This window comes from Tachypleus tridentatus, chromosome 7 (assembly GCF_004210375.1).
Source record: "Tachypleus tridentatus isolate NWPU-2018 chromosome 7, ASM421037v1, whole genome shotgun sequence".
Lineage (NCBI taxonomy): Eukaryota > Metazoa > Arthropoda > Merostomata > Xiphosura > Limulidae > Tachypleus > Tachypleus tridentatus.
In genome coordinates, this window is record NC_134831.1 from 134,623,726 (window position 1) to 134,649,890 (window position 26,165).

General features: G+C 34.7%; 1 protein-coding gene across 1 annotated transcript in view; it reads right to left on the reverse strand.

Annotated features, from left to right (window-relative positions):
* Positions 1–578: 578 nt before the first annotated feature.
* LOC143256651 (inactive ubiquitin carboxyl-terminal hydrolase MINDY-4B-like) overlaps positions 579–26,165 on the reverse strand; it is a 120,881-nt gene continuing 95,294 nt past the window's right edge. The window contains exons 6-14 of the mRNA XM_076514138.1: positions 24,913–25,010; positions 16,259–16,430; positions 15,529–15,594; positions 12,190–12,260; positions 9,464–9,617; positions 6,484–6,564; positions 5,538–5,718; positions 4,134–4,200; positions 579–1,611 (exon numbers count right to left, since the gene is read on the reverse strand). Of these exons, the coding sequence (XP_076370253.1) occupies positions 1,563–1,611; positions 4,134–4,200; positions 5,538–5,718; positions 6,484–6,564; positions 9,464–9,617; positions 12,190–12,260; positions 15,529–15,594; positions 16,259–16,430; positions 24,913–25,010 (939 nt within the window). The 3' untranslated portion in view covers positions 579–1,562. The remainder of the gene's footprint in view (positions 1,612–4,133; positions 4,201–5,537; positions 5,719–6,483; positions 6,565–9,463; positions 9,618–12,189; positions 12,261–15,528; positions 15,595–16,258; positions 16,431–24,912; positions 25,011–26,165) is intronic.

Below are 26,165 nucleotides of genomic sequence, written 5' to 3' on the forward strand. Positions count from 1 at the left end.
TCTGAACAGCTATCTTCACTAATGCTTACAAACAGTCGTAAGAGGTAGAGATATGGGACTAGTGGGCTTCATTTCTGGACATACAACAGTTTCTAATTTGAATATTATGCAGTATGTGAAGCTTGGAAATAAAGGTTGAATCTGATAAATGGTGTATCCCTACCGCAGTGTACGCACTACTCCTGCAGATATATCTAAAATCAAGATATGTCTCGTTATTCAAAACTCAGACATATCTCTTGATTTTCACATTGTAGTTCTTGTCGTGATGTTTGATTGCCATTGCACTCTTCCTTTCTCTTAAGATGTAATTGGTTTACACCAAAACAATTTATATAAAATGCTGAGAAAGTATCATTCTATAGAGATGTAGAACAGGTAACGCTTTTAAATACCAGTGATTTCTGAGATCATTCTATTGGGATGTAGAACAGGTAACGATTTTAAATACCAGTGATTTCTGAGATCATTCTACAGGGCTGTAGAACAGGTAACGCTTTTAAATACCAGTGATTTCTGAGATCATTCTATTGGGATGTAGAACAGGTAACGATTTTAAATACCAGTGATTTCTGAGATCATTCAACATGGCTGTAGAACAGGTAACGATTTTAAATGCCTGTGATTTCTGAGATCATTCTACAGCGGAGATAAATGTGGCAGCTTATTGGCTTGCTATTAAGCACAGTTTATTTTTCTGAGTTTCATTTTTGATTTATGACACGTTTATTGTATTGCTATGTAAAAACAGTTTCGTTTCCACTGTGAATACGCAAATATTAGTTTGTTGTGTTTTTTTTTTTACAAAAAGGAAGCTAATTCACGTACATTTATGTAACACGTACTTTATTAACACTTGCACTAAGATCCACAAAAGCTATTTGCACGTAATCATCTCTAATTAATTTTGAGCTGATAGGCTAAAGGGAAGGCAACTAGTTAATAATCTGGTAAGGGGGTACAGTCCCCTTCGTAGCGCATCCATAGGCCGAAATTGCGGAGCGCGTTTTTTAAGCAACAGTCGTGAACCGTCAATTCTCGGTTAATATTCCCATCACACTAGCTACAAGAACTATGCACCCACTACAAATTGTGAAGCCATCTGTCGCGTGTTCAGACACAGCAAACATGGACAAATTATAATAAGTGCTTCAATAATAGATATGTATGAATATTGTTCATGTTATGAACAAAACAGATCTTCACCTATTAAAATACAGGCTTTTGAGACCGAAGACAGCACAAATTTTTACGCGTTTCAAAAGCACAATCGAAAGAGAAAATGACTCACACTCATGAATGTTATGATAATCTTTAACATAACATACATTTTGATCATCCTTCTAACTTATTCGAAATGTTAAAGAAGACTAAATTTTTGTAACGTTTAATTGTACATTATGATAAAACAGCTCAGTATTTATATCATAAATATTTTACTTTTTTCCAACAGACTTCAAGACATTAACGAGAAACTAACTTATATCGACCACACGTTAACTTGAAACAACAGATCGCTTTCTCGTAGGGTCCAGCCTTACATCGTAACAGATTAGAAACCTTTACACATAGGGTGTGGTTTCGTTCCAGCTAACTTGAGCTCCTTGCCACCTGTAAATGAAATATAGAACATCAGTCTCATATTCAAAGACCCGAAAGCAATATTACAAAAATTTGCTCTCAGGTTTATATTTCACTTATTTTTTGTGAATAGTCGAAATACCTAATTTTCAACATCCCAAAAACCTTGGTCTCATTTTACTGGTGTATTTAAATTCCAGTGGAGAAACAAACAACCCTTAGAAGTAACGTTAGTAGAAGTGGTTTATTTAACTCCAATTTAGCAACTGAAATTACTTTGAGTAAAATGTAAGCACCGTAACTAGCTATGGGGCTACCAAGGTCGTGTCCTCATTTTTTGTTTGTTTCGGGGGGGGTCTTCAGTCACTCGCACACACAAATATATAATTAAGAGTTATAGGTTTTAAAACCCAAATTTGACCTCGGCAGGACGTTAGCTCTAGTTACGGGTGCTGTACGTAACTAATTTAGACCCATAAATACTATACAGACATACATACATATACCACTTTGGTTGTGTCTGTGACCCTTGAATAGAAGAAGATAAAGACCGCACTAGACGGTTCAGCCAATCAAGGAATGTATTAGGTATCTATGTCACAGATTATACATACGTAACTTTTATTTTTGATGAAAAGAAAAGAAACCTGTAATAACGCCACGTTTACAGAGGGTCTAGAAACACCTATACTTTATAGTATCTGTATGGTAAACCTTCTCAGAGAGTACGTACACACAGTAGAAACAAGTACGAACACTCGATACGTTCAGAATGAAAACAATTTACATAATATAGTTACAAATGGTCCCTAAATTTATTAAATAAAAATGAGAGCACGAGAAAATCACCGAGTTTGTTTTTTTTTCTTTCCACAACGTACACATTCAAGGCTGTGATTCCAAAATAAATCGTAAACTAGAATTTAATAGAGAAATGTTTTACATTTCAGATAATACGTTTACCCACTATGTAAATAAAGAATAAGTGTTAAAACCGGTTTGCTCATTGATCTGTTTTCTCATTAAAAAGTAGTCCTATGAAAAAAGAAGGCCGTATTTTAGTGACATAAATTTGTTGTGAAAGGAACTGTTTTTTGTATGTTAATTATCTCACTTGTCTTTATATCAGCTCCAGTTTCTGGTTATAAAGGTATGTAAATAAGGCAGTTTATTGTTTATTGTTAAGATAAAATGTTATAGAAATCAAGTAGTTCGTATACTGACTGACAGGACATTCGTTGTTAATATAAATTATTTCGGCCCGGCATGGCTAAGTGGGTTAAGGCGTTCGACTCGTAATCTGAAGGTCGCGGGTTCGAATCTTCCTTCGCACCAAACATACTCGTCCTTTCATCCATGGGGCGTTATAATGTTACGGTCAATCCCACTATTCGTTGGTAAAAGAGTAGCCTAAGAGTTGGCGGTGGGTGGTGATGACTAGCTGCCTTCCCTCTAGTCGTACACTGCTAAATTCGGGACAACTAGCGCAGATAGCCCTCATGTAGCTTTGCGCAAACAACAAACACAAGTTATTTATTCCGATTTGAGAAGTTATGCGACGTACTAACGTTTTTCTTCTGTGATTTTTTTAAAAAGTGAATATATTTTGTTTCAGAAATGTCGCCCATGAAAGATTCACCAGTGGCGTAACTACAAAATAATGTCTCCCCCCCCACATAAACAAAAACTACATTTAGTTCCCCATAATTGTAGTTATGATTCCGGTTAATTGACAATGCTAACGGAATAGTGCAGCCACTCTTTAGTTCAAATAAATTACACTGTGTGGCTCTTCCTTTGTCTGCAACCCTTAAGTTTGTCAGCCCCCTGCTCCCTCACCACTCTTCGCTGGGGTTGTGGGGGCACATTTGTTGGGCATCAAAGCAAAAATTATCAAACGTTTATAAAACCTATTAACGGATATCTTAAAAACGCCAAGAGAAATGTTCTACACCAAAACCATAGTGTAGCACATGAACCATCTTGCCGGTTATACATGTAGACTCCACACACTGAACATGAGTGAGCTAAAGCTCTCCACATGACTTTAGTGTTGACAGTTTGTTTGTTTGTTTTTTGGAATTTCGCACAAAGCTACTCGAGGGCTATCTGTGCTAGCCGTCCCTAATTTAGCAGTGTAAGACTAGAGGGAAGGCAGCTAGTCATCACCACCCACCGCCAACTCTTGAGCTACTCTTTTACCAACGAAAAGTGGGATTGACCGTCACATTATAACGCCCCCACGGCTGGGATAGTGTTGACAGCAAATAACTTTGAGTATTGATTGGATAAAGAACTTTTTAAACTACTAGTTATTAAGAGAAACAGATTTAACAGTTTCATTTTGTCTTGTAAATTAACAGGCCTAATTAATTCCTGTTTCTGTTGTTCTTATGATATAATGTAATTGAATTTAAATCTAATTTATACTTTTTAAAATCAAATTTTATGTTAACTATTCTTAAGACTAGCAAGATAGTTGAGCCTCCAGAATAATTAGTGCCTTGTGCCACTTTGCTATAGAACATAAAACATGGTATTAATCCACTTACTTTGATATCAAAACTCTCTCTAACACAGGCATCCTATACTCGTCTTGAGGTTTGTTGTACCTGGTATCTGAAATTTAACTATTCGACATAAGTTTGATTTAAAAAATTAAAAACTTCAAACATCAACAACAACAAACATAAATTGACTTAAATAGTGTGAAATAGTGAATTGAATAAAAAAATCATATACATATGATCCTCTTCAATCGTTTTAGAAAATACTATTATTATTGAAAACGATTTTATACAATGAAAACATTTCTGTACAAAGCACGTGACAGATAACTGTGTCAACTGTACAGTTTGTTTGTTCTCTTCATATTTCGCGAGGGCTATCTGTGTTAGCAGTTCCTAACTTTTAAGAAATAGACTAATAGAAAGGGCAGCTAGTAAACATACCCACGGACAACTATTTCACTAACGAACAGTGGGATTGACCGTAACATTTATAACGACCCTGCGGCTTAAAGGTGAACATGTTTGGCGACGGGTTTTGATCTCGCGACCCACACACTGCTATACGCAATGGTCCTGATTACATCATTGACAGTAATTAAAAGGGTTGGATTTACAGACAATTCAGCGCAGATAGCCTTCGTGTATCTTTGCGTGAAATTGAAAAACAAACAGATAGATCATGATCATATAATAAACCTAACTCACAACAGATCAGGGTCATATGATAAACCTAACTCACAACAGAATCTACACTTTCAGCTTTTTTCTTCTCGTAATATTCTTTACATTTAATATAAAGAAACTAGTTTTTATTAATTTGTTTGTGTAATTTCGCGCAAAATTAATCAAAGGCTATCTCTGCTAGGCGTTCCCTTGAAGGAAGGCAATTAGTCGTCATCATATACCATCAACTCTTGGGCTACTCTTGTACCAACAAAAAGTAGGATTGACAGCACATTATGTCCCCTGCATGGCTAAACAACGTGTGTGTGTGTTTTCTTATAGCAAAGTCACATTGGGCTATCTGCTGAGTCCACAGAAGGGAATCGAACCTCCTGATTTTAGTGTTGTAAATCTGTAGACTTACCTCTGTACCAGGGGGGTGGGGACCTAAAGATTGTGAGTAGAGCGTCCTAAGAAAACTAGGCCCGAAAAAAAAAACAACTCTTAATGTACAATGTAATAGTCAACCTAAAGTTGAACACTGAATGTACCCAATTATTACTACATGAGTATATTTTAATTACACTGTACAATTAATTATTGCACACAATATATACAAAAGTGCACTTTTAGACAGGTAAATTGATTTTTAGATTTATTACCTCATTATTGTACTGTAGATGTCGTTATACAAAGAAAGATTGTTCTATACTCTCAAACTGCATTTCCAACGATTTACAGATAATCTGCTTCGAATATTTTGTCTTCTTCTTCATTACTTACCCAGCGTGAGTATTGTTGGCTGGTGATTTGCTGGACAACCATTGAAGTAGTGTAGATCAAAACGATGTTCTGCACGGTGATCACGTGTTAAGTCTCTTCGTGTGTGAAAAAGGACGCCATATTTATTCTCTGCTCGTATGACCCATATCGGAAAAGATGGCGTTTTTAGACAACTTCCTAACTATGTAAACAACGCAAATAATAAAGTGTTGTTATTAAACGTAACATATACAGAACATTAATTAAAAGAACTTATCAAGTACGTCCTTGGGTGATTTAATTATAAATATTAATTTTTTGGCAAGGGTTCAAACAACACCTGTTGAGATATTTGTTTGTCTTTGAAATTCGCGCAAAGCTACACGAGGGCTATCTGCGATAGTTGTCCCTAATATAAGCAGTGTAAGACTAGAGGGAAGACAGCTAGTCATCACCACCCATCGCCAACTCTTGGGCTACTCTTTTACCAATAAATAGTGGGATTGACCGTCACATTACAACGTCCCCACGGCTAAAAGGACGAGCATGTTTGGCGCGACAGGTATTTGAACCCGCGATCCTCAGATTACGAGTTAAACGCCTTTACCCACCTGGCCATGCTGAGCCTTAAGATGTTTAAAACAAACCTATATCAATGAAGTTGGCAGACAAGATTGAATTTTCGTTCAAAAGCAAAATAACTTTTTTTAAAAGGTTATATTCGTACTATTAATAAAAATGTAATGTAAAAGAATCTACGAAGTGCAATATAATATTTATTTATTTTTTAAACCTACCAATTCTATAATTATTTCGATTTTAATCAATGAAGGATACCATTTCAGTTTAAACGATTAATACAAATGAGCATTTCCATTAAATTAGTTCTTTTCTATTCTTTGTCTCATTGATTGTAAGAATAGAGTGTTTTGAACATAATACACATTTACAGATTCTACTTTCTTACCTGTGTGGAACTTTCATCATTTCGATTCCATACTAGAGCACCAATTTCCCCTCTGGACATCAGACCAACGTGTTCTTTAACCTAGTATTATAAAACATTGTTCTATTTTTCTTAACTAAAAATTCAAAAACATGGATTGTTGCCCATTTAGTAGTTTCGTTTTAGAGATATTATTACAGTTTGTTTGTAGTTAAGCACAAAGCTACACAGAGGTCTACCTGTGCTCTGGCCAGCAGAGATATTGAAACCCAGTTTCCACAGAGATTTCGTTGAGCCACTGGGGAGCTATTATTACAGAACTTGAAAATGGAAGAATGAGATATTTAAAGGTAAAAGAATTGAGGAAATTAAGTTTCTAAAAAAAAAAAAAAATTGAAGACAGTAAATGTAACGAAAACAATTGAAGTTGTTGTAGCTAATCGAACAAGTTGTGATGGTTCAGTTTTGTTTATTTCTGATAATGAAAAAAAAACGCATAAAAACGCCCCTAGTAAAGGAGAAGGGAACAAAAATTTTGCCAACAACAATTATTTTTCTGTTAATTTTGCTTTAGTGGTTTGTATTTAAAGATTTGTATACTGTTAGTATTTTATACGACCCTTTCGATGCTATAATACTGCTGGCTATTTATATATGTATTTCTTTGGGTCCGGCATGGCCAAGCGTGTTAAGGCGTTCAACCCGTAATGTGAGGGTCGCGGTTTCGAATTCCGGTCGCACCAAACATGCTCGCCCTCCTAGCCGTGGGGGCGTTATAATGTGACGGTCAATCCCACTATTCGTTGGTAAAAGAGATGGCGGTGGGTGATGATGACTAGCTGCCTTCCCTCTAGTCTTACACTGCTAAATTAGGGACGGCTAGCACAGATAGCCCTCGAGTAGCTTTGTGCGAAATTCCAAAAACAAACAAACAAACTTGATAAAAGTCTGTGTGTGTGCGCCTGCTTATAGTTGGTGAATTTCTAAACTGATTATTACCAAACGTGGCATAAACCTTTCAGGGATCAGTGGAGAAATATTGCATTATTTTAAAACAGTTGGCTGACAACCTAGACCATGCCCTGGGCTACTTAGATGGAAGTCTAAAATTCTATTGTAAACCGATCAAATATATTCCAGTTAAAAACAAAGCTGCTCTCGTACATATATAGAAAAAAAATGTATGTTTTTTTTTAAGTTTTAAGAGCACAAGTGTTAATCGTGATTTAATATAATATTATATTGTCATTAGTACTTTTAATACGTTGGTGACTGGGTCATAAATATTTTCGAATATTTTTACACTGGAACCTCAATAAATTTGAATTACTAGCTTTACTTGATAAATTAGACTGTTAAAACATGCGCAGTTAATTTTTAGCAAAACTTTTCGTGTACTTATTCATAAATCAAAACTAATAACTAAAATTGTTATTTCATGTGACTTTCACATGTGTTTTCTAGTTTTCTTATTAATAAAGAGTATTATTGAAAACAACGTATTTGTTTTCTTTGTTTGTTTGTTTTATTTTTATTTTGCGCAAAGCTACACAATGACTATCTGCGCTAGCCGTTCCTGATTTGGCAGTGTAACACTAGAAGGAAGGCAGCTAGTCATCATCTCCCACCGCCAACTCTTTGGCTACTCTTTTGACAACGAATATTGGAATTGACTGTAACATAATAACGCCCCCATAGCTGAAAGGGCAAGCATGTTTGATGTGACAGGGATTCGAACCTGCGATTCTCAGATTACGAGTCGAGCGCCCTAACCACCTGGCCATACTGGGCCCAACTGTATATGGAGCCTTCCTTTGTTCTCATGTGTTGCCGCGAGACAGTGATGTTGAAATTCCAAGATGAACCAGTAACCTGCTTGAAACTATTTAAAGTGTGAAAACCTGTTTTACTTCGATTTCTCTTACTTCTTTTTTGGTTCTTTTAAAATGATTATTATTGCTTAGTGGAGATTAATTCTTTCGTATTCAATCACAAGTTTCTATGGGTCAAGAAAGTACAGTAATGAAAGTAATTATAGAAACATAAATACAGGAGTCATGAACAATAAGTAGTTGTACCTGGATAGTGAAGGTGTTAATTGTACAAACTTTATCACAGAAAATACAAAAGAAAAGCAAACAAGCCATACAGTGCACTAGTATTTCACATTTACGTTTATATACGTATAACTGTAGAATGTTGTTCCAAGTATCCTGTATTGTTGCCCACAAATCAGCCAAATTGTTTTGGTTACATTTCGACTTTTTAAATAATATACCGTAACAATAATATTGATATCGAGACATTGTGCGGGTTCAAGAGGTTGTTTGTGTTCCATTTGCCTTGTTATTCTTAACTTATCGTTTCACTATATTTACTGTACGATTTGGATCATTGTCTTACGGGAAGATGAATCTCTGCACGACGAGTCGTATTCCTGGGAAAAGAGCACGATGGATCTGAATCTGATGCACCTATCAACAGTCAGGGTGCCATCACTTTTATGTGAGTCATCGACATAGAAAACTAAGATGTAGCTTTGCGCTTATCTCTCACATGTTTCACACATGTTGTACTTTAATTATGGTATCGTTCTTCGAATTTGTATTCATGTGTTTAAAAAAAACACACTTTTTTTTTCACTGTGTGCAGTGCTATTCCCGCTTCATTTCTTTAGTTTGACTACCGTTTCTCAGCAGCGGTTAAAGAGTAGCTACGCATCCGTTCAGACTACTTCAAGGTTGTTATGTATATTACAACCAATCACAGCAAAAACTTTCAGCACGCCACTGCAGTGCATGCACTATGGCAAAATTCATTTTCACACGGTACAGGGGATGGTATTTCCTAGTATTTGGCTTTTTTATATATCCAACAATTTCATACTTTTTCCCATGCATGTTAAAGAAGCATTACATATGAAAGTTAGTTGAACAAGATAACTTATTTTTTTCATTTTTTAGACAGTCTTACAAACTAGTTTCCAAACTAACTTACTTACACCTGCCACGTTGTCCTCGTCTATTGTATGCATCACACCATTATGTAGGTAAGGGGTAGCCCTTCCTGTAAGCAACAATGTCATAAGAGCTTGCGTAGCCTCGCACACAGGGGTCAGTAACTCAGTGTATTCTCCATTTAGGTCTTCTTTTACTCTGCGTGTATTTCGTACAAATTAAATGGCAAGTTTAGTAAATTGTAAAAAAAAACAACTTAATCTTTATTATTATTAGTTTAATTTTCAAACATGAGCAAATCAAATCTGATAATCTCGAAATTTTTTGCAATAATTGTTGGAATTATTCATTCACAATATAATTAGCAGTCGCTTACATTTAATACATATTAATTCTATCTACAGCTGTAAATAGCAAATAATTTGATTATTATAAAGTTTACTATACGTTTTAATGTTTTTCAACATCCAAAAGTTTTTTGTTTTTTTATAATATCGGAAAGTGATGAGAAGCTTACAAAATATCAATTTATGTCCACACTTAATAAACATTTGTCATTCTCAATATCTTTACAGTAAGGAATACCAGTGAAATGTCATCCATAAATGAACCCCATAATAAAGGAGTTATAAGTTTCCAGGTCCAAAAGAAAAGTCTCTGGTCATAAAATATCATTTTTTTTTAATTACGGAAATATTCGATAAATTTTATTTGAGAGATTTAAAATTGCTTAAGCAAATGTTTTGTAGAGAATTTTGGCCTTAACAAATAAACATATTGATGAATGTAGAAGCTTAAGAAAAATTATGTTTCACTTCCAAAAATATTTATCAATGAAATTAATTTTATTTCTGAACAGTTAAATGCATCATTGTTTTAAAAAGTGTAGGCTATTTTGTGCTAATTATGCATGATGACTTTAGACAAACTTTTAGTATTTGAAAAGTTAAAGCGATATATCAGTCAAAGCTGATGAACACAACGATTTGGTCCTAATTCGTATTGTACTGAGGTACACTATACTATCAAAAGAACTGGAGCAGCCCACCTCTGTTAAGGCTGAATTTATCTACACTAAAATAGTGTACTGCTGAATGTGGTTTATAAAGGATATATTCTGACACAATCAGGCAGCTGGAATTAGTATGTAACTATAGAGTTTATGAAGGTCGGAATATGACATACACAGGTCAAAAAAGCATAGTAATGGAAGTAATTATGAAAACACAAATGCAGAAGTCAAAAACAACGAGTAATAGCAATACATATGTAATCATAAAGTTTAAAAAGGTGAGAATGTGACACAGCCAACTGGAATCAACATGTAGCCATAGGGATTTTAAAGGTCAGATTATGATACACATAACCAGCTAGAATCAATACGCTTCTTAGAAAGTATCGTATTTTAAGCCTTGTAAGACGCACTTTTTTCTTTAAAAATACCTTGAAAAAATCCCCATGCGTCTTCCAAGACAAAGGTAATGGGTTTAGGCAAAAGGTTAACTTAGGGTCTACTCTAAACGGCCTCTCATACAGATCGTAATCTCATTACTTACCAATTACAAGTATTTTCAAGAATTCAATTTAACTAATATTGTCGATATACTGCAAAGAATGTGATGTATTTAATTGTATTTACTCAGTAGGTTGAAGAAAGTTAAGGCTACATCAAGTTGTTGGTTGCTGAGTCAAAATAGTTTTTCTTATAATTGTCTTTCTAAAATTTGGGTGCGTCTTACAAGGAGTAAAATACGAAAGGTTTCGGACTTTCACAATAAGAGATCACTTGACCTAGTACTGGAGCTACGAGCGTTTGAGACATTATTTCTTATCCAAACCCGTTGTGGATAATACACAGATATATGAAAACCCATTGGATGTGCTTATCCGAAATGTCAATCCAGTCAACCAAACCTAATCATCCCCGATCCATAAACCGCGAAACACAATCGTGGATGTAAGGTTTCGGCTCTTATGGTGAATACTTTGACATGGAAAGATGGTTAAAAAAAACACACACACCTTGCTTAGCTTTGATGAGAACCTAATAAACACAATTTGCATATGGTGTGTCACTCAAACAATAAAGAATGGCTGAATATGAAACATATACCACAACTTGAAACATATTATGATACACATTTTTGATACGACTGTGTCAAAAGAAGTTAAAAGTATGAAACAGATAACACAACATCAAACTAGTATAAACGTGTGAAACCGAAAATATGACACCAAAAGAATCTAAACCTATAAAATAGACAGTACAACATCAAAACGACCTAAAAATATGGAACAAACAATGCGTTTTGAAGGTTAACCAAAACATATATAGAAAGAGTACCCATAACAACATTAAAAACAGAGAAAAAATATCAATACACAATATTAACGCTACAGAAAGAGGTCCTAATGTTGTATATCTAATAAATTTTTGTGCGATTTACATTTCACTTAAAAGCTAGTCCATGTCATAACTTTGATTTTCTCTAAATTAACTTTTAAGTTACTAAATCTTGACGACTAACATGTATATTTTCGACTGACTTAGCCAGAGAACTATTATTTATTAAAGAACCTGGCAGAACTTTGACCAATCACTTCAGAATTGTGAGCGACATAGCAGATGATGGTTGTTTGAAAAACCAATTAAAATATGAGAGAGACGTTTAAAAAACCTATACGATTCAACTAATTTAACAATACATTAAATAAAATTGGAACGTCTATAGCTACAAATGGGAACAATTATTTATATATCTAATATTACCTGTCTATACCTCGGGATAAAATTATACTGTATAGAAGTAGCATCACGCCGTTGCCTGATTCTTGCTGGAACTATAGAGAAAAGAGAGAGTCAAAGAATTCAGAAATAAATAGTCCTAGCGTCAAAAACATGTAAAAGTTTGTAAAACTTTGGTTTATAGTTTGTGTCACTAGCACCAAGCACTCTCCTCATTCGTTCTGTATATCTCAATGCTGTTCTTACGATTAGGGATATTGTTTAAGTTAATATTCTCTCATTCATATCAACTGCTTTAATTCATACTTTTCGACTGAAGATTCAACATCTTTAACACATTTTCTGAAGTCAGATATTAGTCAAACTTTCTCACCACAATTTTTATGAAAGTACGTTTGCTTGTACCATACAGCATTAATCCGGGTTAGATACCATACTGATTAGTTATACCACAATTATGAGTTAGATAAAACACTGACTGTTTAGTTACTACATTTATTGATTATATACCACAATTATGGATTAAATATTACACTGACGGGGTAGATATAACAATGACGAGTTAATTACCACACTAGAGTATTAACTACCACACTGGAGGATTAATTACCGTACTACGGTGTTCGATATCACACTGGTGGGTTACATACTTCACTGGCAGGTTAATTACCATATTTGCGTATTAGATATCACACTGACACTAACTGATTGGATACCACTCTGTTACTTACAGGAATACCACATTGTTACTTACTGGTTAGATACCAGACTGATATTTACTGATTAGGTACCACACTGTTACTTACTGTTTAGGCACCACACTGTTATTTACAAGTTAAATACTTCATTGCTACTTACTGGTTAGATACCACTGTTACTTATTGGTTAGGTACCACACACTTAGTTACAGGTTGGATACCACACAGTTACATGAAGGTTAGATATCAAACTTAAATATCTGTGTTTGAACATGATACTACATATTCGTTGGAAAAGAAAAATGTACTGAAATGCTTATGATATCCAGTACTTGGTAGATTTTGTTTCGTCTTTATTTTTCCAACAAAATATTTCCTTTAGCTATCAGTTGGATGCTCAAAATTGCTGTTGTATCGACTGTTTCCATCAAATTTACATCTTTCGTCATTATGTTTTAATCATAAAGCTGTGAATGTAGTTTTACAGGAAAAAATACATTTTAAAAAAAAAAAAATGTGCAGAACAGAACATTGGATTATATGTTCATTATTAAGGCTAAACATTTACTATATTTTTTGAAACACATTTTTTTTATCTTCACGTGACTTCATATGTTTGAAAGTAACTTTCTTGCCTTAGTTAATTAGAATTTCATTATTAAGTATTTTATATTTTTACCAGACAAATATTATGCCAAGTTATATATCATCAAACATTGATGTACAAAGAGCGCCATCTATAGCAATCTTATAAACCGCTTAGAGTTTCGCAACTGAAAAATCCTCTAGCGAAGGACACCTTTTCAAACTATTTATAAAACAAAAAAACATGAAAGGTGTGCGAATTAGTTTGAACAAAGGCATTTTATAATATGTTAAAATGGCTTTCGATCACTCCACTAACCTGCCAAACCACTTTTCTTGGTATTCTAATTATTAGTTGTAGTTCTTACACGACAGAGGCCAACGACCTTCACTTACACTATGAACGGGTATTAAACTCACATAAGGCCTAGCTACATGTCGTAACATAAATCTACTTAAACGTAAAAGTTTTGCAATATTAGCGGTATACAATAGTACCTATCTTTTATAGAGCTTGCCATATTCCTGTCTTAACCTTAATTTTAGATATTTTCATTTGGGAAAAAAGTCTGTTGCTATTACTTGGCCTTAAACAGAGATGTGGCGAGGAAAGTATCACAATTCCTCCACCAGTACTCTATTTGTCAATACAAGTTCAATTTTCTGTGGATTCTGGCGACAGATTTTTTTACCCGTCTTTTCTTTTAGGGAAATCAATACTTTCGTGTTGCGACGAACCTTTAAGCAGACAACGAAAATGATGAGAAAAAATAGAAATCGGTAGATGTACGAAAAGAGGTGTGAAAATGCCCGGTTCTGGTAATTTATCACAATTTATCTTCACAAGCACCACTTCCATTTAACAATATCCGGAAATACCAATAATTTTTTTTCTATTAAAAGCGCGCTGTTAAATTAACCCTGTGCATACAGAAAGGTGAAAGTTCGTATATCACAAAATTTTACATTCATATTTTAATTAAAGTGTTTTCTTATTAACGTATGTCGATAAATTTTGCACCAAGGCGTAGTGTATAACTAAATTTTATCATTACATACATCTTAGTTTCTTTAAAAGTTCTCGCAAAATTTCATTATGAAAATAATATAACTAATACCTAAACACAATGCATATACCTTTTGTAAAACAACCACTTCAAGATTTTCGAAACTAGGTTACCAATTCAATTTCCCAATATAGTCGTACAGTAAAAACAAACTCATGTCAAATCAGTTGATACTCCCCGAGTTTATCAACATTAAAATTGTGTATCTTGTTTATTCATACTAGTCATCTCAGGTCTGCAGGTTCGAATCTTTGTCCCACCAAACATTCTCGCCCTTTCAGCCGTGTGGGCGTTATAATATGACGGTCAATCTAATTATTCGCTGGTAAAAGAGTATCCCAAGGATTGGTGGTAGGTGATGATGACCAACTGCCTTCCCTTGTGTTTCTTTTGTTTTGAATTTCGCACAAAGCTACTCGAGGGCTATCTGTGCTAGCCGTCCCTAATTTAGCAGTGTAAGACTAGAGGGAAGGCAGCTAGTCATCACCACCCACCGCCAACTCTTGGGCTACTCTTTTACCAACGAATAGTGGGATTGACCGAAACATTATAACGTCCCCACGGCTGAAAGGGCGAGCATGTTTGGCACGACGGGTATGCGAGCCCGCGACCCTCAAATTACGAGTCGCACGCCTTAACACACTTGGCCGTGCCGGGCCCCTGCCTTCCCTTTACTCTTTCACTGTTTAATTAGGAACAGCTAGCGTAGGTACCCTTCATGTAGCTTTGCTTATTCATAGTATTATTTTCTATTAAACCAAATATATAAAATAAAAAATGTTGTAAAATAGTATTATAATCACCCTCTGCTCTTTAACTAAAAAGACACTTAAAAATAAAATTTCCAGTTTCAAACAAAAAGTAAATCCATGTTGGAATACTATTTCTTAGGACGGTCTTAAATTATAGTATTTTATTCTATGATAAACAAGATAATATTTTAAAAGCTTATTTGCTAAGTAGTAAATACATCAAAGTATTTTAATTAACGAAAATATCGAGTTTAGACTTACCAAGTGTACATGTTTTACAAGAAAAGAAACTGTCTCCTCTTTTCTCTGAAATTCGAACAAATTTATCTGTTGAGGAAAAGTGCGCAATAAGTCTGTTGCTATAAAACAAATATAGACAGAAAATTTCACTTCAAGTACACTGACAAGTGAATAAATAGTATAGGCTACAAAACTATATAATGAATTAAAACTATATTGGATTCTAATGAATACCTATACATCTGATTTATAAACGGCGAAAGAACACTTTCAAAAATAGTCTCCTATTTCTCTTAAACAGCATTTTCTTGTGAACTGCTTCAATTCAATAATTCAAATATAATAATGTATTAGATTACATAATAGTTTTGAGTGAAATACTACCAAGGAAACATTTTTATTTGGCATATTTAACAACAAAAAAATATAAAATACTTTAATATTGAAACACGTGTTTTGGGAAACTCGTACACGTTTTTGTAGGTTGTATATAGTACAATACTTATTTATTTTGTCCATAACGTTTCACCAGACTTACCTGACATTATTACTTGAATTGTATCTTGCCAAATGTTGCTCGATAAGCCTGTTGAAACGTTGTGGACAAAAGAAACGGAAGCTTTACTATGTACAACAGACAAAGGAAATAATTTTGTATTAAAATAGGCTCGTGTAAATATACATTGCATTTTGTTAGTTAAATTAATTAAACACATTTGAAATAACACTACGTAGTCATCTACTGATCCACCTTTTCTGTTAGTCCATCCGGAGTGTAGTTGAGTTCTCTCTCCAAGTATGCCTGGTCTCCAGGGAAACATATTGTACAACGTGAATTTTCTGATCCAGCTTTCCAGATGATATCGGCTAAAGCAAGCCCAAAAGCTTGTTGCTGCCTGTCTTTGTATGGACGTAAAGAGTCTCTGCAATTAAAGAAGACAGGGGATATGTTAGTTTTCGTGTTGTTTTTGTATGTGTGTTATGCGAAACATTATTGTCTGGGTTTGATTTAAATAGATGTAAAATTGCATCATGTACACATTCGTGTAAAGATTTACTTAATGGTTCAAAACGTAATATAGTGGAAGTACTTTCTCTAAATACAGGGATAAGTAAAATCAGCAACATTTAAAAAGATTTTACAATATTCTCCTATAGGAGGATGATTGGCTTTATTCGCAAAAAGATAAAATACACTATGAAATGACCTCAAGAATTAGTGCTTTACAAAGAGATCTTTCGGTGAAACAGAGGAAAGTTTACGGACCTTTAACACTAAAATCCAGGTTTCAACTCTTCACTAAGAACAGAATATAAATAATCTGAAATATAGTTATGCACTAAAACAAAAATTTCAAAGCCTATGTCTGTTAAAAACAACTGGAAAAAATATTTATTGTAATAAAACCAAAAGTTTTTCACGCATTAAAATCCAGCATAATCTTTTTTATTATGAAATCTAACAAAGCGTTTTGTGTTTTTGGCATCCTATAGGTCACATAACCAGGTCTGAAAGCTCCAAAATTCAGCAGCCTAGTCCAGCTGTTAACACAAAAAGCAAATTCTTATCACTCACCTAGGAATTAAAGTGTGGGTTGTGTTCAACAGTATTTAAGTGTAAACTTTTCATCTCCGATTCGCAGCCCGTCAAAATTAACCACCAGGTCAAACCTGACCAATCTGAAAAAGCAGTGGCGGCGCCAGGATATTTTTGTTGTTTGTTGTTTTTGATTTTCGCACAAAGCTACTTGAGGGCTATCTCTGCTAGCCGTTCGTAATTTATCAGTGTAAGACTAGAGGGAAGGCAGCTAGTCATCACCACCCACCGCCAAATCTTGGGCTACTCTTTTACCAACGAATAGTGGAATTGACCGTCACATTGTAACGCCCCCACGGCTGAAAGGGTGAGCATGTTTGTCGCGACGGAGATATGAACCCGCGACCCTCAGATTACGAGTCGCATGCCTTAACACGCTTGGCCATGACGGGCCTAATATTTGTGCTCTGCCCACCACGGTATCGAAACCCGGATTTTAGCGTTGTAAGTCCGCAGACATACCGCTGAGCCACTGGGAGGCCAATATTTTTGTTGTTGGAGGGGATAAGGTAAACTGTGGAGGAGCTTCCCAAAACGTCATCAATATGAAGTATAGATGGTGAATTATAATAATGTAAATACCAAGGTATAGTTCAGAAATGTGTGCTATTTTGAACTGCGGTTTCAATGCAGTTTTCATTGGAAACTCATAGTCTGATTAATAATTCATTATTACAAATTAGAAATAATCTGATTATGAAAATATGAGTATATGTAAAAGTGGAAGCTCACCAAAATTCCACCCAAGGTAATACATAATAATAAAGAAAATCAAGATTAGCTGAGATTTAACATTTATTATACCATTAAGAGTAAAGCTACAAATCAAAAGAAATATAACATAAAGACATAGCTTACATAGCAGAAATGAATTATCCCATGTGAAGTTAATAGACTCTCAGGAAAAGTAAGGTCACTATCAGGCTAACTATATTTCATCATGTTGTGTTTATAGTCAATACTACTTCAAAAAAATGCGCCTGTTCTGGTGATTGGTAGCAAATGTGTCTATAACAGTATCAATATCGAGTTGTTTTGCCCTCCTGAGTTTACTGATATAACAGCAAGGTTGCTGGTGCAGTTGTTACCACTGCTGTTGCGCAAGTATATCTTGAGAAGCTACTTTTCAACAAAAGATAAATGAAATTAATGGGTAAATACCTGTGAAACCTTTGGTTTATCAAGTAAAATCCCTGATGATCTGTTGTAACTTGAAATCAACGTGGTTGTCTAATCTTTGTCAAAGCTCAAGATTGAATGGCATTACACAGGGAAGCGGCAATACAGTGCATGAGTTTCAGTACGTTGCTATGGGACACATGATACATACTTCCATTTTGATGAAGACGTTGAGTTCTAGAGATCTGTGTCTCTTTGATGTTAATTGTTAAGCAACAACAACGATTGTATTTTCCATATTTTATGAATATATGTAGGTAACAATATTGGGGGGGGCTTGGCTCATTTTGGGGGACTCAAGCCCTCCCCCCCCCTTGGCGCCGCCACTGTGAAAAAGTATTTTACGCTTATCAAATCAGGTTTTCTCAGGGGGATGCTTGGATCAGATTAAACATGGTGGTAATAATATTCTTCTTTTAAAAACTTATTCAACATTAGAATGGCAATAGAATTCAAATTATGGCACTTATGAAAAGGTTTGGTCAATAAAACAGAATATATTCATCACGTGAAAACACAAAATAAAAACTGAAAACTTCAAACGGTTTATCATTGTAACGTATGCAATACATGACGCACGTGAATATCAAACTACGCAAGCCTAAACTTTTGTGTGAAAAATGCTATAAAAGAAGGAATGACAAGCTTTTTTAAAATGGCGTTGAAACTCATTAATAAAGAAATTTATATCTGTATCCATACAAAACTACTAAATGTAATTACGTATATATAAATGTATACACTACTATAAAAATCAAATTTGAATTATACACCAAAGTAGGCTTTTACACGGAGTAATGATTTGCACGAATAATTAATATACGAACGATTAAAACGAAACGCACGTTATCCAGTTCAATAATGCAAAGTGGGTTGGCAGTTGAAGTAATATCAAACTAGTAATACGTTGTTAGAGGACATTGTTAGCATTTGTTTCAAGGTTATATAGTTAAACAGAAATATAGGACGGATATAGAATTAGGAAATAATGAAATTAAAATTTATAACTGAACGGTATCTAATGTGCACATGGGTTAAGCGTTCAGGTCACGAATCCTTGGAATTCAGATATATTACTTCATAATTGTAAAATTTTGTTCAAAGTGAGGGTAGCAAGCTAATAACACCCACTGACAGAAGGGCTTTGTCCAACTAGGCTAATTATTACTTGCACAACTGAAAAACGCAGAGCGTATTCAGCACAGTCACGGCTCGAATCCCGAATCTTTCAATCCACAATTCGACAGATAAACCACTATATAACGCTCGGCTGATTGGTTTGGTTTATTTCAAATTTCGCGCAAAGCTACATAAGAGCTATCTGCGCTAGTCCTCCCTAATTTAGCACTGTAAGACTAGAAAGAAGGCATCTAGTCGTCACCACCCACCGCCAACTCTTTGATAATATATATCTATCTTCTAATCACAGACATTTTTTAACACATAAGATATATCTGCAGCTCTCACACTTTCTTCTGTTTCTCTACTACAAGACGTTTTAAACAGTGTATTGGTTATGACATATTCACAGACATTCTATACCATATAAACTATATTTGCAACTCTCACACTTTCTTCTGTTTCTCTACTACAACACGTTTTAAACGGTGTATTAGTTATGACATATTCACAAACATTCTATACCATATAAACTATATTTGCAACTCTCACAGTTTCTTCTGTTTCTCTACTACAACACGTTTCAAAAAGTGTATTAGTTATGACATATTCACAGACATTCTATACCATATAAACTATATTTGCAGCTCTCACACTTTCTTCTGTTTCTCTACTACAACACGTTTTAAACGGTGTATTAGTTATGACATATTCACAAACATTCTATACCATATACACTATATTTGCAACTCTCACAGTTTCTTCTGTTTCTCTACTACAACACGTTTCAAACAGTGTATTAGTTATGACATATTCACAGACATTCTATACCATATAAACTATATTTGCAACTCTCACACTTTCTTCTGTTTCTCTACTACAACACGTTTTAAACGGTGTATTAGTTATGACATATTCATAAACATTCTATACCATGTAAACTATATTTGCAACTCTCACACTTTCTTCTGTTTGTCTACTACAAGACGTTTTAAACGGTGTATTAGTTATGACATATTCACAGACATTCTATACCATATAAACTATATTTGCAACTCTCACACTTTCTTCTGTTTCTCTACTAGAACACGTTTCAAACAGTATTAGTTATGACATATTCACAGACATTCTATACCATATAAACTATATTTGCAACTCTCACACTTTCTTCTGTTTCTCTACTACAACACGTTTTAAACGGTGTATTAGTTATGACATATTCATAAACATTCTATACCATGTAAACTATGTTTGCAACTCTCACACTTTCTTCTGTTTGTCTACTACAAGACGTTTTAAACGGTGTATTAGTTATGACATATTCACAAACATTCTATATCATATAAACTATATCTGCAACTCTCACACTTTCTTATTTCCCGAGTACCCGACGTTTCGGTATCAGTTATAACCTGTTGATAAGAACTGAACTGTAAGGAAGTGTGTAAGTATGTAACATACTTTAAAGTACAACAATCGAAACGTTTTAATGTCTTCAGTATCTTGGTGTTTGTATTTTGCACATTTTAGTCTTCTAGAACGCATGAAAGAAATTTACTTTTAACGGACTACTTGTATTCAACACTTACCGATGAATGATAAAAAAACAAAATATTTTCATAAAACATATCACCAAGGGTAATCTGGTAAAGTAAGGAACGTAATTGAACCACAATTTAATACTTTGCATCTACGATTGTTAGTGTTTGTATGTGGTAAGGATGCTGCTAGTAAACCTAGGAAGTAAAATGAATTTCGATGTTTTGTACACTTTATTAGTTACTGTGTGCTTTTTCAAACTTAGGCCTGATCTGAGCAGCGGATACAAATTAGGTTGATCATTTATAGCCCATATGACTTCTGCAGCATTATAAATTACTGGGTTAAGCATTTAATCTAACAGATATGTGAATAAAACCTTACTGTACAGATCAAAAGAGCCGTAAAAGAAGGTGCACGTCTAGTTTGTCTAATAGAAAAACAGGACAGTTTCACTGGTAGTTCACTTCAAGACAGTGGTCATTCGAGTTTTCAGCAAATGCAAAACTTTGATAAGATGTATGCTGCGTGGGGGTATTGTGGCCAGAGGGGCGTAATTATATAATAGGAAAAAAGTGGATAGTTATGATGGAAAGGTCCAACTGTCATCTTACAATACACAAAGTGACAGGCATTCAGTTAAGGTCATCCGTACCTACCTTTATCAGTATCTTAAGAAGGACATTACAGTAAATGAGCTGTGACAATAGAAGACCATACCTTTGTTTGTTTCTCTGTCTTGGATTTTCGTGAAAGCTACAGAAGAGCTGCCTCTGATAGCCGTCCCTAATTTAGCAATGTAAGACTAGAGGGAAGGCAGCTAGTCATCATCATCCAATACATATTTTTGAGTTACTCTTTTACCAACAAATAGTGGGTTTGACCATTCAATTATAACAACCCTACGTCTGAAAGTAAGAGCAGGTTTGGTGTGATAGGAATTCGAACCCGTGACCCTCAGGTTGCGAGTAGAATGCCTTAACGAATTGGCCATGCTAAGCCCAAAACCATAGCAAAAGCTACACGATGTAGTCACCAATAAGATCAAACACCCTGAGTGGTGTGAATAACATAGATATTGGACTAATAGGACTGTTGGAAGTTGATGTGGTCCAATGATTAACGCTTTATCGTATTTCACATCGGCGAAAGAAAACAGATTTCGAAAAAGACGCAAGGATAACTCACCTCTCTTGTGTATGTTCAACTATTCAGACCTTTCGTATTATAATCGTAACTTGTGACATGTTTTTTTTCTGGCAAACGTTAAACCTTTTGGTCTTTCTGAAAGGCAAAATGAACGCTACAGTTTACCTAGGCATAATTTCCCCTCAAGCACATCCCGCTTCATGTATACCCTGACTGGGATGGCTACTTCCAAGATGACAATGTATCCATTTATCATGTCCATATTGTGTGTGCATGATTTAAAAAATATAATGGAGAGTTCAAACATCTCCTATGGTCATACGATTTCCCAACCTCGATCCAATTAAACGTGTGGAACGAACTTAAAATACACGTTCGATCCTCTTCCTACATCGTTCCATATGTTTGGTACAGAATTAATGATTGAATGTGAAAATCCTTGTGGATTCTATGTCACGTTATGTTGTGGGTGTTATTTGGGGAGAAGGTGGGGAACTCATTATTAGTTATGATCCCTAGTCAAATGTCAGGACCCTTTTTGATAGCACATGTGTCATATTAAGACAGATTCATTTAACCAGTTACTTTAGCGAATCAATGTGTTTTTTCAGTTGGTTATGGTTTAAAGTTATTAGTTTCTCTGTGAGGAGCCCCCAGTGACTCAGATATATGTCTGCGAACATACAACGCTAAAATCCGGGTTTCGATGCCCGTGGTGGGCAGAGCACAGATAGCCCATTGTGTAGCTTTGTGCTTAATTCAAAACAACAACAACTTCTCTGAGATGAAAACTAAAGTGTAAAAATATAAATAAAACAAATTAATTCTTGGTAAGGTCAACTGTACCAGGAAAAGTGGTTTGTGTTAAACATCCACAAAATAAAATTATACCTATGTACTATCCAGCAGTGACAATATGTACTATCCAGCAGTGACAATATGTACTATCCAGCAGTGACAATATGTACTATCCAGCAGTGACAATATGTACTATCCAGCAGTGACAATATGTACTATCCAGCAGTGACAATATGTACTACCCAGCAGTGACAATATGTACTATCCAGCAGTGACAATATGTACTATCCAGCAGTGACAATATGTACTACCCAGCAGTGACAATATGTACTATCCAGCAGTGACAATATGTACTATCCAGCAGTGACAATATGTACTATCCAGCAGTGACAATATGTACTACCCAGCAGTGACAATATGTACTATCCAGCAGTGACAATATGTACTATCCAGCAGTGACAATATGTACTATCCAGCAGTGACAATATGTACTATCCAGCAGTGACAATATGTACTACCCAGCAGTGACAATATGTACTATCCAGCAGTGACAATATGTACTATCCAGCAGTGACAATATGTACTATCCAGCAGTGACAATATGTACTATCCAGCAGTGACAATATGTACTATCCAGCAGTGACAATATGTACTATCCAGCAGTGACAATATGTACTATCCAGCAGTGACAAAACAAAAATGAAGTCTGGTAAATTTTATTGCATTATGCAAACCATAAATAATACAGTTTGAATATAACAATTCCTATAACAGGCCATTTAAATTATGGGCATTCCAGACAATAGCAGAATTGGCCTGGGGTGATCTGTCAATGTAAAAAAACAGCACCTGCGGAATGACTTGTATCAAGTGACGCAACTGTGAAGTAACCTATTTCTGGTAGATGGGATCCGGACTGGTCAGTGTCAGGACAAGCGTCAAGGATATGCAAAATCCTTATCAATAAGTGGCTATCCTGCGTATTCACCAAACAAGAAATGGATGAACAAACTACCCCATCCACCAAAAAAGTGGATAAACACCGTATTTCCATATTTCCCAAAAGAAGTGGATAAATGCATTTTACCCTTGAATATTGTTTGTTTATCTATAGTTAAGTACAAAGCTATAATTGAACTATTTATGCTCTGCCCACCACGATTATCGAAATTCGGTTTTCAGTGTTGTAAGTCTGCAGACATACTGGGGTATACTTTTTAACACACCTCTAGGTTATACAAAACACTGGCAATACTAAACGCTTTCGGAGGTAGATCTGTATCAAATTCCACAAGCAGAAGAGTGAAAACGACAATCAGTCTTGAAATAGGTTAATGATAGACTACATTAAATGACTGAGAGAAAATCAGACGAAAACGTATATGGCATTGCTTGAGACTTTGAATAATAAAATAGGCTTAATACTTCTTTCGAACAATTTTAACGAGGTTTAGTCACGAATTGTAATTTCCTGTTTAACGGAAACACGTATAACAAGACTTTTTTGACAAAATTGTCACACTTGCTAGATTGACTTATTACTAGATTAACTGATTTTATTTTATTCGTGTATTTTAAAACATGGCTGAACTTGTCGGCCATCTTCAGTTCCTACCAAAACGTCTTTAACTATTTTAACTCTGAAATCTGAAGATGGCTTACAGTCAAAAATACGTTCTAGTTAAAAACAAGAAAAACGTAAAACAATTTTTATGTTTTAGGGTATAGATCATTAAATTTCTACGACATAACGTATTTTATGTTTTCACGAACAAAGTTTGTAAAAAGGTTCAACAATTTTATAAGTCTCGCAAAGATTTCTGAACATCCTTCACCTTGATTTCGTTATTACAAATTATACTTTAAACTTTATTTTGTAGACTTTGTTGCATTTAACTTTAACGTTTCCACAACAAAAAACATATAAAGAACTACTTCAAAGGACTGTCAATATTTTTGTTTCGTTCACTACTTCGGTTCCAATCAATAACATAAGAAACACTTATAAAAACACTCCTACTTACTTCTCCCGTGACGACTCCCTTGGGAAGTCTTTTTTGTTGAATAACAAATGCTTCAACACGTAGGCTTGTACACACATGATCACAACTCTCGGATTGTTCTGAGGATGTAAATCAAACAGTCAAACAACCATCTTATCGAACACTTACAAAAAGAACTCTTGTCATATTTCTCCATTTGTAAAGTCAAACATACGAATATGAGGTAAGCAAAGTTTGAACAAAATAGTTTTCCATATTTACACTCTGTATCTAATGTTTAACTTGGTTTCAATTCCAAAAACAGAAACTCCAAACCTGTGAGGACCAAGAACTCTGATGCAAGACTTTAACACCTACATCTTTATATTACTAACTTGCAAGCTGTGATCGTTGGATTAGCTTAACCTCACATTAATTGAGAATGTATTCCAAGAGCCTTTAGGAGTTTAAACTCAATCTTCCCATATTGTCTTTGAGTGTGATTTTTCGTTCTAAACATAGAAAGTTTTCAAGTGATTTGTTTTCCGTTTTTCGGATTTTTATTATTAATAATTATAAATATTTTAATATTACCTGGTTGTGTTTTCATTGGGACATAAATAATTACTGATTGTCATGTTTGTAATGCCAATCGTACTTTTGACATTCCTGTGTCCATATTTCGTGATTGGTAGTTTAATTATAAAAAAAAATAAACTTCTAAGTAAAATAAGAAAAAAATATCCAAATATATTCTTAATAACTTACGAGTGAAAGTGAAGAATAATGCATAGCAAAGTGTTAATCATACTATATGTGCTATATCCAACTATTCGTTGGTAAAAGAGTAGCAAAAGAGTTGGTGGTGGGTGGTGATGACTAGCTGCCTTCCCTCTAGTCTTACACTACCAAATTAGGGACGGCTAGCGCAGATAGCCCTCGTGTAGCTTTGCGCGAAATTCAAAAAACAAACAAACAAAACATTTCTAGTAGCACCTGAGACGTTAGCGTATTATAAAATTGCATGGTGAAGTGTGATTTCCGTCATTTTTATTTCGATCAGATACTAGTAAAAACTGGTGTATTAATTAGTAACAAAATTCATTTTTCTTTTAACGCCATTTTTTTACTATTACTTTAATTAACCTCAGTAATCATTCAGAAGAAATGGTGAACCAGTAAGGTAATGTTGTTGTTTATCAAGAAGGTCAAGTAGCCCATCTCCATCTGATGAAGACAGTTACGGTAATTTTAAGTCCTCGTGTGGTAAAGCAAAGAAGAATATATAACAACAC